The sequence below is a fragment of the Aedes albopictus genome, chromosome 3, assembly GCF_035046485.1.
Source record: "Aedes albopictus strain Foshan chromosome 3, AalbF5, whole genome shotgun sequence".
In the NCBI taxonomy this organism is placed as follows: Eukaryota; Metazoa; Arthropoda; class Insecta; order Diptera; family Culicidae; genus Aedes; species Aedes albopictus.
Window position 1 is genome coordinate 398409306 of NC_085138.1, and position 17253 is coordinate 398426558.

Consider the following 17253-nt stretch of genomic DNA (forward strand, 5'->3'; position numbering starts at 1 on the left):
AAAGAATTTTTAAATTGTGTTTTTTTTTATTGAAAAAAAAAATTTCTTCATATTTTTTTTGGAGATTTTGCTCAAATTTAGGGAGATCGTCCCCAAAACTCGCCAATATCTTGAATTTCATAAATCTGACGCAAAACCTGCATTCAGATGATTGAATAGTATTATATTCAGCTTTTAATTTATGGAAAAAGATTTGAAATTTGTTCAGCAAAACGCAAGATATTTGAATTTTAATAAATTCCATATTTTAAAAAGTTGTAAAACTCAATATTGAGCTAAAACTCAAAAAGTGTTCTACTTTAAATTTTTTGAAGCACCGTTTTCGAAATCAGCACTAAATTATGCTTCAAAAATTTTGGTCGTTGACAGAAGTTCACGAATTTCATATTGTTTTGTAAACTAGTGTTATTTTACGTTAAACAGGAAATGCACTTAAATAGAAGTCAAAACTAGAAAAATAAACTACTAGTACACGATTTCCATCAATGCTCATTAGCTCACCGAGTTCAAAAGTACTGTAAACCAGTGTAGCCGTTGGAACGGGCTATGCAGTAAGTTTGTTAGGATAGTATAGGGATCAGTTTGATCCAATTGATTATCTCTCATGGTCAATATAATCTATATGATACCTACAGATGGTACAAAACGAATATATGAAAAACATGTTTGTATTTTGCCGCACAATTTCAATTTCCATCTCACTGTGCACTCGCTGGTTCGTGCTTTTCTTCTTTTTTCCCTCCTGTTTACTTGCATACGTCTGCGTCACATCGTTTGCGCCTCATCGCGCACAAGTAGCCGGCTAGCGAAGATTCTCGCGCAAATTATCTGAAGTTAGTCGTTCGTTGGCGCACTGCGCGACTAAACCGCTGCTAAATTCAAAGTGGTAGTGCTAAAGTGAATACTCGCCTAATCAAAAGTGATCTGTGCAAAAAGGGTTCAGCATTTAGGGTTGTGATTTGCATCCATCATCGCCGGTAGAGAAGCCACAGTGACCTTGTGCGCTAGTTGACAGCCGCGTTCATTGTTTGTTCTGTGTCAGTGATCGCCGCCGCCGCCGCTGTATCGGAATTAGTTCAGTGGTCTCCGTAAAAAGATGGCGCCGCCCCTTACGGTGACCACTGCTGTGGCGTGCGTTCCCGGTAGCGTATCGCCGCAGGTGCAAGTGATCGGTTCGGGCAGCACCGTGGTTTCCCCGGGGCCTGCTGGTGCTGCCGCCACTGTTGGTGAGGGCGCAGCACCGACGCAGCAGCAAAGCAAGAATTGCAATTTCAACGCCGATACGATCAAACTGATTGACTGCGTTAAAGCCCGGCCGGCTTTGTGGCACCGTAAACATCTCCGGCAGCGCGTGCAGGTCGCGCATCGCGGCTGGGAGGAGATTCGCAAAACGTTCAAGGCCAACGACGGTGAGTTTGCGTGCGCGCCTGTGCTGTGTTGTGGTGCGCTCGCGGGGGTAAACGAGCTGCAGGGGTTCTCAAACTATAATGTTTAGCGCGCGAGAATCATATTATAAACAACACTATATTCTGAACAGTCAGCAAATCCCTTATTCAATCGAAAGTTTAAAAATGTTTATTTGTCAAACTTCGCTACTAGAGGTTGTCATACTACTGAACCTTCCACAGTTTTCACGGGAATGAGTGTTAAATGGAGAGTTGGATATGTATCAAATAATTGCCCGCACAGCAGATTTTTCGTCAATGTAATAATTTTTAATTAATTTTTTATAACTTTTTTTATACACTGAACATATATTTTGTTTCATTGTATGAAATCGCTCGTCATGTTTATAAATACCATTCGTTGTTTTCTGCAACGAAAAGTTTCGTAATATGTTTGAGTTTGTTTCGTACAAAATCACTCCGACACAGATGTTTTTGTCTTTTTTTTGTCATACTTAAAAAAAAGCATACATTCGTCCACTTGGATACCACAGGCTTCGAAACACTTATCTTCTATTTTATACCTACCAGTGCTAGCCACCCAACAAACATTTTTACTGTATAAGAGTAGAACAAACGAACAAACCACTTTTGAGTAAACTTTAGCTTAAGAAACTGTTGTTCAGCTACTTCTGTTTCTTGGACACCCATCTGTGGGCGCTTGTTGAAACCACCCTAAAACAACCAGAACGTTTTCCACTCAGGTTCTGTTTATCAATAACTTTTACTTCCAACTAAGAAGATGTTTTCTTTCTTCTTCTCGCATACGCACTCCATATGCACATGAAAACAGGTTGCTTTGTTTTCTCCTGCGGTCCAATCAATCATCAGTGATGACTGCATTCTTTATTACACCAACGAACCTAACCTAAAAATGACAAACAATTCACAGGTCATTTTGACTAGAGGGTCTTGTTTCCCGGACTGAAAAAAATCCCGGGATTCGGGATTTTTAATTTTTAAATCCCGGGATTTCCCGGGATCCCGGGATAAATCCAAATATTCCAAAAACCAAGAAAAATTGTATGAAATGCGTTTCCAAACATATTTTTTGATTTTTTTTTATTTATTCGAATTTGCGAAAAAGATGAAATTTCACAAAAAAAAAAAAAAACAAATAGCCCCATTTTAACCATGTAAGACATGAAAAAGTTCTGGATGGAATTCCTACTGAAGTTGTCGTCGATTTTTTAACTTATTTCAAACTATATTTTTATTCCTAGAGGAACTAATTGACAAAGACTTCTGGGGATCAATGAAATATCCAAGTGTTTTCTCCATATGTTATTTCTGGGATTTAATTTGAGATTTTTTCTACCAGGAGAGGTGGAAAACTTTGAATTGATTTGAAAAATTGCTTGCTTAAAAAATTCTTAAAATAAATTTATTCGATATACCTTTAAAATAATTTCTTCAAAGAATCTTTTAAAACTTCTTACAAAATTTCTTCAATGAAATTCATAAGAAATGTCTTTCCACCTTCAGACGTTTCTTTTTTTGACTTTGACAAATTTATCACGAAGTTTCACTGGTCTTGTTTTCGATATATTTAGAAAAAATACAATCTTTGTGGACTTCGTGGACGAGCGGTTAGCGGCGTCAGTCTTTTAGGTGTCTAGTAAGCCTCGGAATGTGGGTTCGTTTCCCTCTCCAATCGGGGAAAACTTTTCGTCAAACGGAAAATTCTCCACTGGGCCACTGAGTGTTTTATGTGTTGTCCGTTGTCTAATTTTAGTAATGTTCAGTCTGTGCGGCCTCTGGCCGAAGACGGTGTAATTATCTTTTTTCTTTTGGCAATCTCCAGATGTTCCTTGTTGTTTTCGAAAGAAATTATTACTTTCTTTTTATTCTAATTTTATAAAATTACATCACTACTGGAACAGGCAGTGTATTTCAGATATTATTTTATCGACCATTTAAACCATTTTTGCAATCGTATGCCTGCTTGATGTTGGTAAAGCAGAAGCGCACTGAGGATGTTTACACAAATTTTCTAGATGAAAGCCTCCCAAAACTCTGTGATTTATGTGAGCGACTTTTCGCCACAATTCTGTTAAAATTTCTCATTTCACGTAAATATCAATACATTTTTTTAACTGGATTTCTTTAAAATCCTCTGAAAATGTAGTACTCTAGAAATCTAGTATCTTTCAGCATCAGATTTACTTGAGAAGTCTGTCAAAAATGGCTACAGGTATTTCAGATATCTTAAATAAAAATTGCAGAAGTTCCACTTGGAAATATTTGACATGCTCAGTGGAAAACGTCTACAAATTCTGCAACTATAAATTTTGCAAGAAAAATTGCATATATCCTTCGAATCCTCATTATGATATTCTACCAAATCAGTTGCATATTCACAAGGATTCCCATAAAAAAAATGATTTTCTTAGAAAAAGATGGCCGCTGGACCAGCCCTGTAGAATCGAATGCAAAATGGAAACATTGATGAAAAAAACCTTGGATAAAACGTCTTGTGTGAATTGTTATGTTTCAATACAATACACTTTTGCCAGTTTTCTAATTTCGGGAAATCCCGGGAATTTAAGAAAAATATCCCGGGATTCGGGATTTTTCAGATCCCGGGATTTCCCGGGATTTTTGTCCCGGGAAATCCCGGGCAAGACCCTCTAATTTTGACAGATGCAACATGAGCTTGAAAAGGACGGCGACAAGATCGATAAAGTAGAATATATGATCCGTCTTTTTCCTGCATGTGTGTGGTCTGTCAAAATGACCTCAGAAGTGTCAAACATTTTCATGGCTAGCTTTGTTGGTGTAATGAAGAATAGGGCACTGCATGAAATTCTCTCCTTCTCTTTCACTCTTACAGAAATTTTGTAAACAACAAGGCCAAAAAACGTCAAAATCCCATATAAAATCAAAACAATGCAGAGCCCTATAGCATTTTTGCATTCTACGAAGCAATTTTTTTTAACGCTTGGTTAGTGAAAACGTTTGACATTTGTGCATTTTGTTTCATTGTACAGAGCCGAAGCTAAAATCTACGAATGAGCAAGTTCAACGTCTGTTGGATTCGTGATTTCGTACATGATATTATCGTCGCACAAGAGTGATCCCTGGGCTTGGATTATATCTTCCAGGAAGCTTTGATTTCAGGCATGTAGTCGATGTGCTTTGCAGTAATGATTGGAATAGCTGAATGTATAATCAATGGCAAACAATTTTGTAAAAATCAGATCTTCAAGTCATCTGATATAGTTAAACTGATCATGTTGCTGCATAGTATAACGAACATTTGTCGAAGTCATTTATGTGCCGGGAAAATATAATTCCAAGTTGGTGAGAATATTACAAACTGAGGGAGGGTAATAGGCCCAGTCAGACCCCTGAATCGGCAATGAGGGTTAGTGTGTGGGAATGCCATTGAAGATTTGTGATATTCTCCGAGGCTTTCGAAATCCAACAGGGCGCGTCCCCGGGTTGCGGATAGGGGGAAAAGGGAGATTTTTCGCATTTGTACTGTAATCAGCCAATGTGATATTATCTCCTGTAGTGCGAATGAATGATCTCATTCTATGGGAATTCCAACCTTGTAATGTATTGTTTATTAACTACAATTTTCTAAGCTTGACAAGGTTTTGAAGACAAACATGAGATGAGGGAATTGCCTAATAGGAAAGTCACATCAGCAAAGCTTTTACATATGCAAATGCTATCCATGGGGTCATGTCTAGCATTTAATATGTATGGCAATGACTGGTTCTTACCTAGCAGGGGTACTACAAGACCACGCGGACAATTCGATTAAAGGCTTAATTGGGGATAATATGTTTTCCAAAACTGAAGGAACATTTTTCCCGGAGTGACTGGCGAGTCGGAGAGGGTAGATGTTTCCGTTTGTTTTAATTGACAAAATAAACAATCGGGCGCTTTTTCTTTCTATCACTTGCTTGGCATTTTGTGGATTTTTGTTTTTTTTTTTTTGTTTTGGAAGGTATGCGATTCACTATTGAGCCTTAAAATTATTTTGCATCTGAATAGCATTGATATTGTCAAGTCTGTACCAACACCCTAATCCCATACCAAAATACCATTTTCCTATCCCATGGCGTTTATGTGGTCAGCAAAGACTATTCAGCCATTACCCCTCCTTATCATCGGCTTTGGACTGACTTGCGCTCTCATTGTCCCACCAAATGCTGCAAAATGAAATGAAAATGAAAATGATATTATCGTCGCACAAGAGTGATCAATTCAAACCTTAAAAATCTTAACAACTTTCTGGAAAAGTTTGAAATTTTATTGAAAGGTAGTTATCTGCATCTTTCTAATTTGAAGCACAATATTCCACACACATCTTGAGAGTAGAAGTAGTTGTGATAAAAATTAAATCAAGATGTTTCTAGCGCTACTTTTTTATCGGTTCCCATTTGAAGTAACATTTTGTGGGGCCCCTGAAATGTGGAGGCCCGGGGCCATGGCCCGCTCCCCCCCTTAAATCCGGCCCTGCATGCTTCTCAGGCCATTTTGACTCCAAGATAACAGCATTTTCGGTACCACTTAGAACAAATCTCAATTTATTACTGATAAAACTTGCAAGAATTGTACAAATGTTTATGCGAAACTTTTGTGGAATATGACAAGCTTTGATTTCGAGCTATAATCATTATTGTATGTCTTTCCGTTCAATAGTTATGATTTTTTAAAGTGTAGAGAAGCCCGAAATTACCGAATCGACTTGAAGCACATCGATATCTTTATCAATCAAGCTGAAAATTTGACCAGAGGTTCGTTTTGGCATGATACTTACTTGACCGGTGGGATTCAAGACATTTTCTAAAATGTGAACATGCCCACACTTATATGAAAAACAAAAAATTCAAAAAATATCTAGTCTTACCTCCTAAATCAGTTGTTTTGGACTCCCAGAAGCTATGTTCAATATTTGAGCAAAATCGGTCAAGATTAAGGGGGCGCTTAACAGGCTTGAAGTTTGTATGGGAAAACCTGGCCAAATGTATGCAGAAATCTTGAGTTCTAGATGTTTGCTGATAGGTTGCGTTCAACAATTAAACCCTTTGGTATTATTGTAGGTGACTATATACCGAACAACTTTGTCGAAGACCGCAAATCGATCCGATGCCTGGTAATACCCCGCTAATACGACACCGACTGTTGTCGAATAACCGGGGTAAACTTTTAATTCGACAAACTGGTCACCCTACACCACGTTGCTCATTGAAACTTGGCAACTCTATTTTTGTTTTTGTTTTGATTTCCGGATTTGTTATGAAACATGATTTCAACAGATATTGCGGTGGTGCGAATGAAAAGCTCGTTCTTTTTACGATTGTTGCCATCCTCAGTCGATTCCGGTTGATCTTCAGGCGGTTTGGGCGTCAAATAGCACCAAAACTGAATTTCCGGAATTAGCGTCTGCAAGAGGAGCTGCTGCGGGTGCGAGTATAAGCGCAATATTAAGCTGTTTTGCATTTACAGTGTACATCGCTGTGACATTCCAACACTTTTTAATTCGACATGTGTCGAATAAGCGGGGTACGAATTAAAAAGTGTCGAATTAAAACGTGTCGAACGAGCGGGGTAAGACGGTAAAGTTATACCCTAGGCAAAGTGAGGATAAACTTTATTGTTGTTTTTCCAGTACATGTAAAGGAATAATATCAATAATGAAAGTAAGGTACCCAAGTAACAATTATACTTTTGTGGCAATCCTGAAGTAATTTCTAAGATTGAATAAAAAAACTTAGCAATAAAGCTCTTTGTTCTGCAAATCCGAGATTAAATAGGCATAAAATATCCATAAGACTAATCTGGTCCACTCTTCAGGAGATCTTCAAGGCTGCTTTTGAAGACTGCTTTGAAACTAGTTGTATTTATGTACTTACACTGATGGTTGATTAGAAGAACTTCATAAAACTTTAACAAGAATAGCTTGAGGCATGTTGATCTTTTAGATGTCTTTCTCTAAAGTGCTAATAGTGCATAATAAATGAAATCTTTTATGCAGCATTATGCATATGCGAACTAGTTTTGTTTCATGGATGAAATGTTAAATGAACTGCGAATTAATTTTCATCAAATTGAAATGGCTAAAGCATTAAAATTGCCTGACAGATCATTGATGACGGGGAATCAAAATTTTCCGTACCATACCCATTTTGTCGTTCATATGCCACCCAAAACATACGAAAATAACAAAGCGCCTCAAAAATAATATCATTCATTAATATGCGAAGACATAAATTTCCTATAAAAACAAAAGTCGGCGTAGACTTTTTCAGTTCATTCTAAACATGGCTGCCGTTCCAAGCGCACCAAACTCATGCAGCCGCCATCAATTGTTATTACCTTTAATCCAAACCACCTCAAAACAATGATGGAACCAAGTCGCCTTGCATGAAATTTACAACATTTATTGAAGATTGTTTTTACTAGTGATAATCTTAAGGCAGATTTGTTCGTCTTAAATGAAACTTATTCGTTTTATTCAAGAGTAACAGCCTTTGACAATTGTTTGTTTACCTTTTTGGAGCTAGAAAGTTGTTTCTGTACATTTTGCGTCAGGAAGTGCCAATGATACTATAGTACCGTGATTTCGGGTGGAATTGATCACTTTTCGCAGTTTTTGGCGAATCATTTTTGAATATCGATATGGTTAAATTCAATGCTTTAAAACAAGTACGACCATGGATTTCATCAGTCAACGAGGTTGAAAATTCTACTGCAAATTATTTTATTACAAAAAATATCATTTGAAACAAAAAATCAAAAATTTTTCTTTCGGGGTGAAATTGATCAGTCAGTGAAATGTTGTTGTTAGTGCTGAAAATATTTTTTCCGCGTGAATCAACCACCCCAGAGTGCGAAAAGCTATGCAAAACTTTTACAACTTTACTAAAATTTTAATTATTTAAGTTTAAAGTTTAATAAATCTTCAGAAAACGCCTAAAAGTATGCAATTTCTGTACTAAATATGTTATAACTTCCAGAAAAGTACAATTTTATACATAAATTTCAATATTTATAGAACCTTTGATGACGAAATCGGGTTTAGCGAATACTTGGGAACTAGAAACATTCATTCCAATATTCATTGCATTTGCGATACAGCTACGGTAACAAAAGTTTGAAAGTGTCTTCGAAGTTCGTCCAGCACGCAGTTTAGGAAAATATTGAATTTTATACAGAAATATGTGACTAATTGGCTGTAAAACATGTAAACTCATCATTTAATAACTCTTAAGCCATATGATGGACATTTTTTACAAAATGGTTTAGGTTTAAAGCGTTATTTTTAACAAATAAAAATGGCCCTCGCGCCGATCAATTCCACCCCTCTGATCAATTTCACCCGAAATCACGGTATCGTGTATTTAATTAGTGCATTACTAAAATTTACTAGTATTACACTATTTAGTATGAGCATGCGAAGAGTCACAGAAAGTACCCATTTCATTTTTGATTCAAGTTGCTGTGGTCTGTGTGAGTAACTGGCTGAATGTTGGACGACAGCAGCAAGTTACTCGCATTTTTGATTGGCTATAAAATGAATATTTCGTCGATATGATTACTTTTGAACGCCAAAACGGCTAAATTAACAGTGAGCAAAAATGTTTGAGTGTTTATATTTGCATAAGAAAGCCAATTTGTTGCATAATTTATTATTTATAGTTGTTTATTACTCCGCTTTGTTCTTGTTCCAGGGCAGAGGCTCTAGCTCAAGAATTGAAAGCTTTAAGAAGTTTTTAAAGGAGAACAACTCAGATGAATTGTACTTGAATAAACGAAGCATAAACTTTTAATAAAATTTGTTGATGTTATGCGTTGAAAATAACTTCAAATACGGCTTAAAACTTATTATAAGATTGAATGCCTTAGTGAATCAAGTTGTTTTATGCGCGATTTTCATAATTAGCTTGAAGAAAACTTAAAAACCGCATACGAACGGAGATTATTTTCTCTTGATAAAAACAACTTTAAATGAGTCATGAATTCTTCATGCTATGATAAAGCTTCCATAAAAATAAACAAATCTAAAAGGAATTTAAATTGTTACTTGGGTAGGAGGTAAGACTTGATATTTTTCGAAATTTTTGTTTTTCATATAAGTGTGGGCCACCCTAGTGAACATGTCTATTGAGCATGCATGGGCTAATTGGCGCCATCTTGCTGAAAAACTTCATAATAATTGTCATCACCAAATAGTCCTTAGTGTATTAACATTTTTGCCGAAGACACAAACTTTCTATACATTCAGAATGCCGAAATATTCAGGCTAAATATAATTTTTAATCCGTAATTTGAATACACCAATAATTTTAATAGCGCCATCTACTGGGCCAATCCCGAATCAATGTGTTCGTCATAACATTGCTGGTCATTGGTGGTCTAATTGAACAATTTTGTCATAAACATCATTATTCTAGGAAGTCACGATCAAAAGATACAATTATTTGTGTTGTGAGGTTCAATGGGCCCCAGGGGTACAAAATCTTACGGTTCACCTTTGGCCTCAAAAATATTACAAAAATATTACATAGTATACCATTGCTATTTGGGGTTGATATGTCATTCCAACCTTTTTTTGCGAACACTTCAAAATGGCTCTGGGATCTAAACGATCCCAGGTATCCATTATGAGTTAAAAAATGGCAACCTAACGACCCAAAAAGTTGGAATTTCTTTTGAATTTGTTCTAGAAATCATGAAAAATTGTAAAATGGTCTTAAAACCCCCCATAGAACATTATTTTCCTAACGAAAAAGACCCTTAGCTTTTATTTGGTGGGTGACTGAGCGATAATGATTTTCTTTCGATAATATTTTTGCCACAGAAACCGTGTGGAAACGTAAAGGTTCCGATGAACCATAAATACTAGAACAACTTTAACATTTTCACAAAGCTTTTAATTTTAAATTTTGTGGAATTTATTTCAAGATTTTTTTTTATTGTCAAATGATTGTATTGTTACGAAATTTGTATTTGAGAAACACTGGTTTAGTCTAGCAAAGTTATACTTTTTTTGAGCTGATATTTTCCCTAATCCTAAAAATTAAATATATTTTTCAAGGAAGTATTTTCGGAATTTTACGCATATTAAATTGGCTTTATTCGAAGTTTCAATAAGTAGGGTAATTTTCCAATTGTTGCACGGCTAAAAACTCGCCTATTGTTGCACACTCCATGTTATTCTTATGAGGTGAGCAACAATTGGGTTGTTTAGCGAACAAAATATTGCTATTTTATATATCCTAATAGAAAGAGCTCATTTTTCTTAGTATAATGTGATTTTATTGCGCTCTAATACCTTTGTTTTGACGGTTAAATAAACAAAACTGTTTTTATTTTTGTGGATAGAATGACAGTTCAATCGATAAAATGACAGTTCATCACGAACAAAAAAATTTCCCCATACAAACTTTAAATGCATTTTAAAAATAGTTCCCTGGCACCAAAAATGATGAAATTTTGGATTTCGACTATTTTTTGGAAGGAGATTCCGATTATGGAATAATCTGGATACCCCTAAAGAACCCAATTGGCGAATGTTTAGCCGTGCAACCATTGGAAAATTACCCTAATGATTTGATTTAAATTTTATTGAGAAATTAAATGTATCTTTCCCATCAATCATCCACATTTACTTCAAGTTAATTTTTAAAAACGATAATTGTATAAGTTCTGGGTGTAACTCTGAGAATATATTCCAGTAGAGCTGAAAAAAACTCACTGGTAGTCAGGTTATATCAGTGGAGGAAAACTGGCGGAAATACTGTTAGTATCTTATAGAAAATCCTACTAAAGTTATGGTAGAGATTTGCAATAGAATGACAAATGGAATCGTTGGATTCAAATCATGTTGCATTATTGAATAGACTCTTCTAGAGTCCACTGAAGCAATCCCTCGAAAATCTCTGGAGGGTTTTGCAAAAAAAATCTTAAACAAATTAGTAGTGGTAATCTAGGTAAGTTGTTTGTGGACTCTTTGAAATAATTATTGGAGGAATCCTTGATAATGTTCCCTGTTAGAATTTTTGACAGAATACGAATAAAATGTCTGGAAGGCTTCCTAAAGAAATCCATGGAAGGATTCTAAGAGGTGAAAAATTGTTAGAATTCCCAAATAAATTTCTCCGGAAATCCTTATAATAAATGCATGTAAAAACTCTGACGAATGTATTTAGAAATTATTAATAAAATTGCGCGTTTGTCTTGAACTTTGAATTTTCTGAATTGTCTTTGGAAAAGTTACTTGAGGAATGTTTCGTGAAACTTCTGTGGAAATCACTTGATGTATTCCTGGAGAAATCTCTGAGCAAATCGGCGAAGAAAGCCTTCTACTGTAGATTAATATTAGTGTGTAGACGATGAGATAAGAAAATCATCGCTTTCCTTTGAACGAAAGCCGAAATCTCCCGAGAAATAAGTTAACTTCCCAGTCCAACCTCTACAATTAATCCTATCATTCTTTCATTTCTTCTCCCCAGTATCATCCCTCAAGGTCCGCTGGAAGACCCTCCGCGATAGTTTCCGTCGCGAGGTGAAGCGCATGGAAGACGGAGAAATAACCAAATCCGCATGGCCTCTGTTCGATCGCATGTCCTTCCTTCTCGGTCACTTTCGCACCCGCGATAGCATCCTGAAAAGCGGTGCAACCTCGCCAAACCTTCAGTTCAAATCGGACGATCATTGGAAGTACGGCTCGGACTCTAAACATGACTCGCAAACTGAAACGGATGAACCGATGACAAACGAGCTGCACAACAACCATGCTGGGTCGTCTTCCATGGGCGAGAGCGAGGCCGAAGTGGTGGAATCCTACACGGTAGTTTACGCCGATGCTAAGCCACCGTCGTTTGAAATCATTCAGCAGCCTCAGGAGTCGGTGGTCGAAGCGACCACCGCTGCGGAGAGCGACCCCGAAGACCTCACCATGATCGAAACGTACGAAACAGTACAAACGGAAGAGCTCGAAGATGACAACAACGGCAAGACGGGCGCCAGATCCAGCCAGGACGTGATCGAAGTTCCCGAGCACGGATACGGAGAAGTGACGTTCAAAAACAAGCTGCGAGCACGTATCAAAACGGAGCCGATGGACGTCGAGCAACGCAGTCGATCGGGTGGGCAGGAGAGGGGCTGCGGTCCGACGCTGGAGGCCGACTCGGATTACAACTTTCTGATGAGTTTGCATCCATTCATGCAAAAACTTCCGGGCCGCAAGAATTTGTCGGTGCGAATCAAGATACAGCAGTTGATTGCCGAGGCGATGGATGAGAGCTAGGGTCGGCTGAGTGAGAGCGGGCATGTATTGAACAATTAATATTGGAAATTAAAAATGATCTGTTTTATTGTTATATTGTTAATGGAATGTGGAATGTGTCATTATACAAGAATTGATTAAAGGCTGAATTCGTATTAAAATTTACACATACATAGGTGTTGTTTTGGTTGTAATTATGATGATGACATGGAGGTGGTTGCTGTTGGGACTGGGAGTAGGATGTTTGGCATAAAGTCATTTGTATAAAGTCACAGGATAAGGTAAGACATTTGGCATAATCGAATTGCTCCCTTCATAATTTTCTACAAAGATTTTTTTAGAAATTCTTTTGAAAATTCCTCAGAAAATTGTCCAGATATTCCTTCAGAAATTTGTCCAGATATTTCTTCAAGAAGTCCACCAGATATTTGTTAAGGATTTGCTCTAGAGATTCCATTAAATGAATTCAGATATTTCTTCATGAATTTATAAGAAAATCTTGCATGAATTCCTCTAGAGATGCTTGCATTATTACTTTCAGTGATACAGGGCAGGCAATAATTTTTCCAGAGATTAATCCATGTATTATCCCAGAAAATTATCCGGAATTTCCTCTTATGTCAACTCCAATAATTTCTACATCGATTGTTTCAAAAACGTATCCTAGGAATCTCTACGGAAATTCCTTTAGAAATATTTCAAGAGTATTTTTTTCTAAGGGATCTTTGCAGACACCTTATCTATGCGTTTCTCCAGGTATCGTTGGTGTGTTCGACAGTTTTACGAAACTGTTTCGTGGGGGCTTGTCAGTCTTTAAAAAAATAAATCACCATTTATTTGATTTTTTTTTTCGACGTTGCGGTCCGTTTGGGCCTTTTTCAGGGACTCAATAGTTTCAGTGTTCTCGTCCAGTGTGGTTCGATAAAATCTGTGACTGTCGTTTTGGTTCGAATTTTCCCGCACGATTGCTGCCAAATTACACTGTAACTATTGAGTCCCTGAAGAAGGTTTCAAACGGATCGAACGTCGGACAAAATATAATAAACTAGCTGTACCCGGCAAACTTTGTCTTGCCTACTGCGATTTTTGATGTTTCAAGTCCCTAGCCAAGCGCCCAAGTCTCCGTTCAAAATGTATGAAAACCCGATTTTCAAAAACTATCTATTTTCCCATGTTTTAGGCCTCATAAACCTTCCTTGGGTGAAAACTAACAGAACAAAACTTAGACGACCCAAATCGGACCACCCGTTCGCAAGTTATGCGCGGTCCCACGTATGCCACTGCATTTTTATATATATAGATAGATAGTGTTTTATTATTGTCAAGACTGACAAGTCACTTCGAAACAGTTACTCCAGGTATTTAGGATTTTTTTTAGAAATTCTTCAACAGATTTCTTCAAGAATTCGTTTAGAAAATCCTCCAGGAATTTATATTTTTTTCAGGAATTCAGCCAAGGGTTTTCTAGAAGTTCCTCTGACATTCCCCGGGATTTCATCGGATATTCCTCCATAGATTCATTCTACAGAGATCCCTTTGAAGATTTTTTTCAGAATTTCTTTACGGATTTATTTTGAAAGTTCATCCTAGAATTTCTTCTGAAGGTCCTTTGAGGAAATATTTCTATTTTCAGAGTCATCTTCAGAATTTTTGGGATTGCTTCAGGAGTTTCAGCAAGGAGTTTCTTTGCAAGTTCTTCCATGTAGTTTTTGTAAAATTCTTAAAAAAATTGTCTTTATTAATCCTACAGAGATTGCTTTAGAAATTCTTCCCTAGGTTTTCTGCAAAAAAATTTTTCGTCAAATTTTATCTATGATTTTTGTAGGAATTACTAGGGTATCGCGCCACTTGGGCGGTGGCTTCTATATTCGTCTGTTTTCCACTATAACTCAGTCAATTTTGAACCAAATGACTTGGAATGTTGTACACGGGTAGATACTATACCTATCTCACCACATTCCAAAAGTTTTTTTTTTACTTATTCGTTTATTTGGAAGGATTTTCCAAAAGTTGTGTCAATTGGTTCAAATTTGACTGAGTTATAGTGGAAAACAGACGAATATAGAAGCCACCGCCCAAGTGGCACGATTCCCTACAAGGATTTTTTTTAATTGCTGTTGCGATTCCATCAGATATATCACCTGGGATGACTTTTGAGATCTCCGTATAAATTGTTCAGATATTGATCTAGGGATTTTTCAGAAGTTCTTCCAGAAATTCCACAAAAATCACTGAATAATTATTTAAGGAACCTCTGGAGAAAGTTCTATGTGAACCCTAGAGGAAGGTTTCAGGAAATCCCTTTGAAACTCATACAAATCCTTTGTAAATTCCTAGAATAAATTATTGAAATTTTGTGGAGGCATTTCTAAAGAAATTTCTAAAGTTTTTTTTTGAGAAACTCCCGGATGATTGCCTGGGATAACCCCTAAGAGTATACCTAAAAAATAACCTCAAGATAGTATGTCAATTGTCAGACTCAAAAACATAGGAGACTGATAAAGGAACTCTGCAAGAAATTCCAAGAAAAAAAAAGCTTGGAGGGATTCCTGATAAAATCCATAGGGAAATTTCTAAGGAAAAACTTAGAAAATGTCTGCAGAAATCGGAGGCAAAGGTACTGCTGGAATCCTTGGAAGCACTCTGAAGAAATTCTCAGAAAAAAACATCCTATTCAACTAGAGTGCGTGTACCAATTATGGCACTACCTAAGCAAAGCTATTTATACAAAAATAACGAGAAGACCAACGAATGCCATCAATAACTTAAAAGACAACTTAGTTTCCACACTTTACAGGAAAAATATAGAAACGGAGCCAAAACTACTTTTGGTATTGATTACAGTGTGTGCCAATGATGGGAACCCTGTACCAGATATGGTTATATTTTTTAACTTCGGTTCATGTTCGCACTATTTGCATGCATTCCTTATGGGGTTAGCCATAACTGGTACACTATGGCGAAAAAGGGTGCAAGGAAGCCGAAATTTTAAGGAAAATGATTTATTTCTACCATGATTTGAGGAAAATGTGGAGTTTGAATGAGTGCGACTATCTTTTGTGAACGTGATCTATTGTTCACAAATTTTTTCTTGTTGATTAACATCGTTATAGGGTGAAAATCAACTATGGCAAATTATTGGTACTATAGCCATAATTGGTACACTTACCCTACACACAATTCATAACATGAAAATACATAAAAAATACTAAACCACAATTTTGGAAGGAAATTCTGCTGAAACAGAAAATCTTGGAGGAATTCTTCAGTGAACCAATAAATGAATATTAACATGAATTTTGAAGTAATCTTCGAAACAATACCTGGAAGAACTGGGGAATTCTCTGCAGGTATTCATAGAAAAAATATCTTGAAAAAAATCCTTGAAAAATTACAAGGAATAGATTCTGGAGTAATTTTTGCAGTAATCGTTGAGAGAATCTTTGGAAAAGAAAAATTGAAAGTACCTGAAGAAAGGTCTGAACAAATCCTTGGCAATACCTAGAAAACACATAAAGGAACTATTAGAAAAACTCCTGAAGGAGCTAGCAGAAAAATCTCAAGAATTTTCTACAGCAGTTTATAAAAAATGTTCGAGAAAATCACTGAATAACGGTGTTATACTTGGAAGAATCTTAGGAGAAACTCAAGCAAAACATTTTGAAAAAAAATCTGGGAAAATTTTCTAATTTCTAAAAAACAACCCTTGAGAAATTTTTGAAAGATTCTTCGAATATGATTGAAAAACAAAACTCCTGTAATTGCATCTTTTGAAGTAACGTTTGGAGGTAGTCTAGAGTAATTTTTAGAGAAAGCCCAAAGAAAAACTCCTGGAAAAATTCTGATATTATTTCTGAACTAACTGCTTCAGAAAAGTATGGCGGAACGGAATACACTAGCATGAACTTATGTAGCAATCCTTGAAGGAATTCTATACGTTAAAGAATCCCAGGAGGAATTTTGGAAGAAATTTCAGAGGAAACCCGATTACCAGTTTCAAGACATATTTTTGAGAATTCTCGAGAAACTCCTGAGGAAGCACGAAGGAATATTCTTGGGGGATTTCCCGAAAGAATCTCTGGAGGAATTCTTGGAGGAAAATGAATCCTTAGATAAATTCTTGCTAAAAATAATTCCAAGAAATCCTACGAGAATCTACTTCCTGTCCAGATTTTCTTTTTGGTAAATCCTAAAAGAATCCTCAAAGGAATTTCTCTCGGCATAGTGGAGGTAATTTTGGAGAAATTTCAAGAAATTTTTAGAAGAATCCTTGTAAAACTCATAAAAAACAATTCCAGCAAGAATGTTCCTTCGGCGAAAATTACAGACAAAATACGTTAAATAATAAAGCATGATGGGGTTTTCCTAGAATACTTCTTAATTAGGCGACATACAGGTATATCTCAATTTAGTGGGCCCTCAATTTTATGTAATTTTTTGAATGCTTAAATTTTTAATATCCAATCAGTTGCAGTTTGTGTTATCATGACTTTTAATGGAGGGGTTTTCAGTCTTTTTACACGCCGAGCACTTTATACCAATAAATTGTTTTGTGGAGCA

At 36.4% G+C, this 17253-nt stretch overlaps 1 protein-coding gene across 1 annotated transcript; it reads left to right on the plus strand.

The window, feature by feature from the left end:
* Positions 1-741: 741 nt before the first annotated feature.
* On the plus strand, positions 742-12858 carry LOC115267879 (uncharacterized). The gene is made up of 2 exons (XM_029875466.2): positions 742-1409; positions 11918-12858. Exons 1-2 carry the CDS (start codon positions 1097-1099, stop codon positions 12712-12714), a joined length of 1110 nt encoding a protein of 369 aa, XP_029731326.2. The 5' UTR covers positions 742-1096; the 3' UTR covers positions 12715-12858.
* The last annotated feature ends 4395 nt before the right edge of the window (positions 12859-17253 follow it).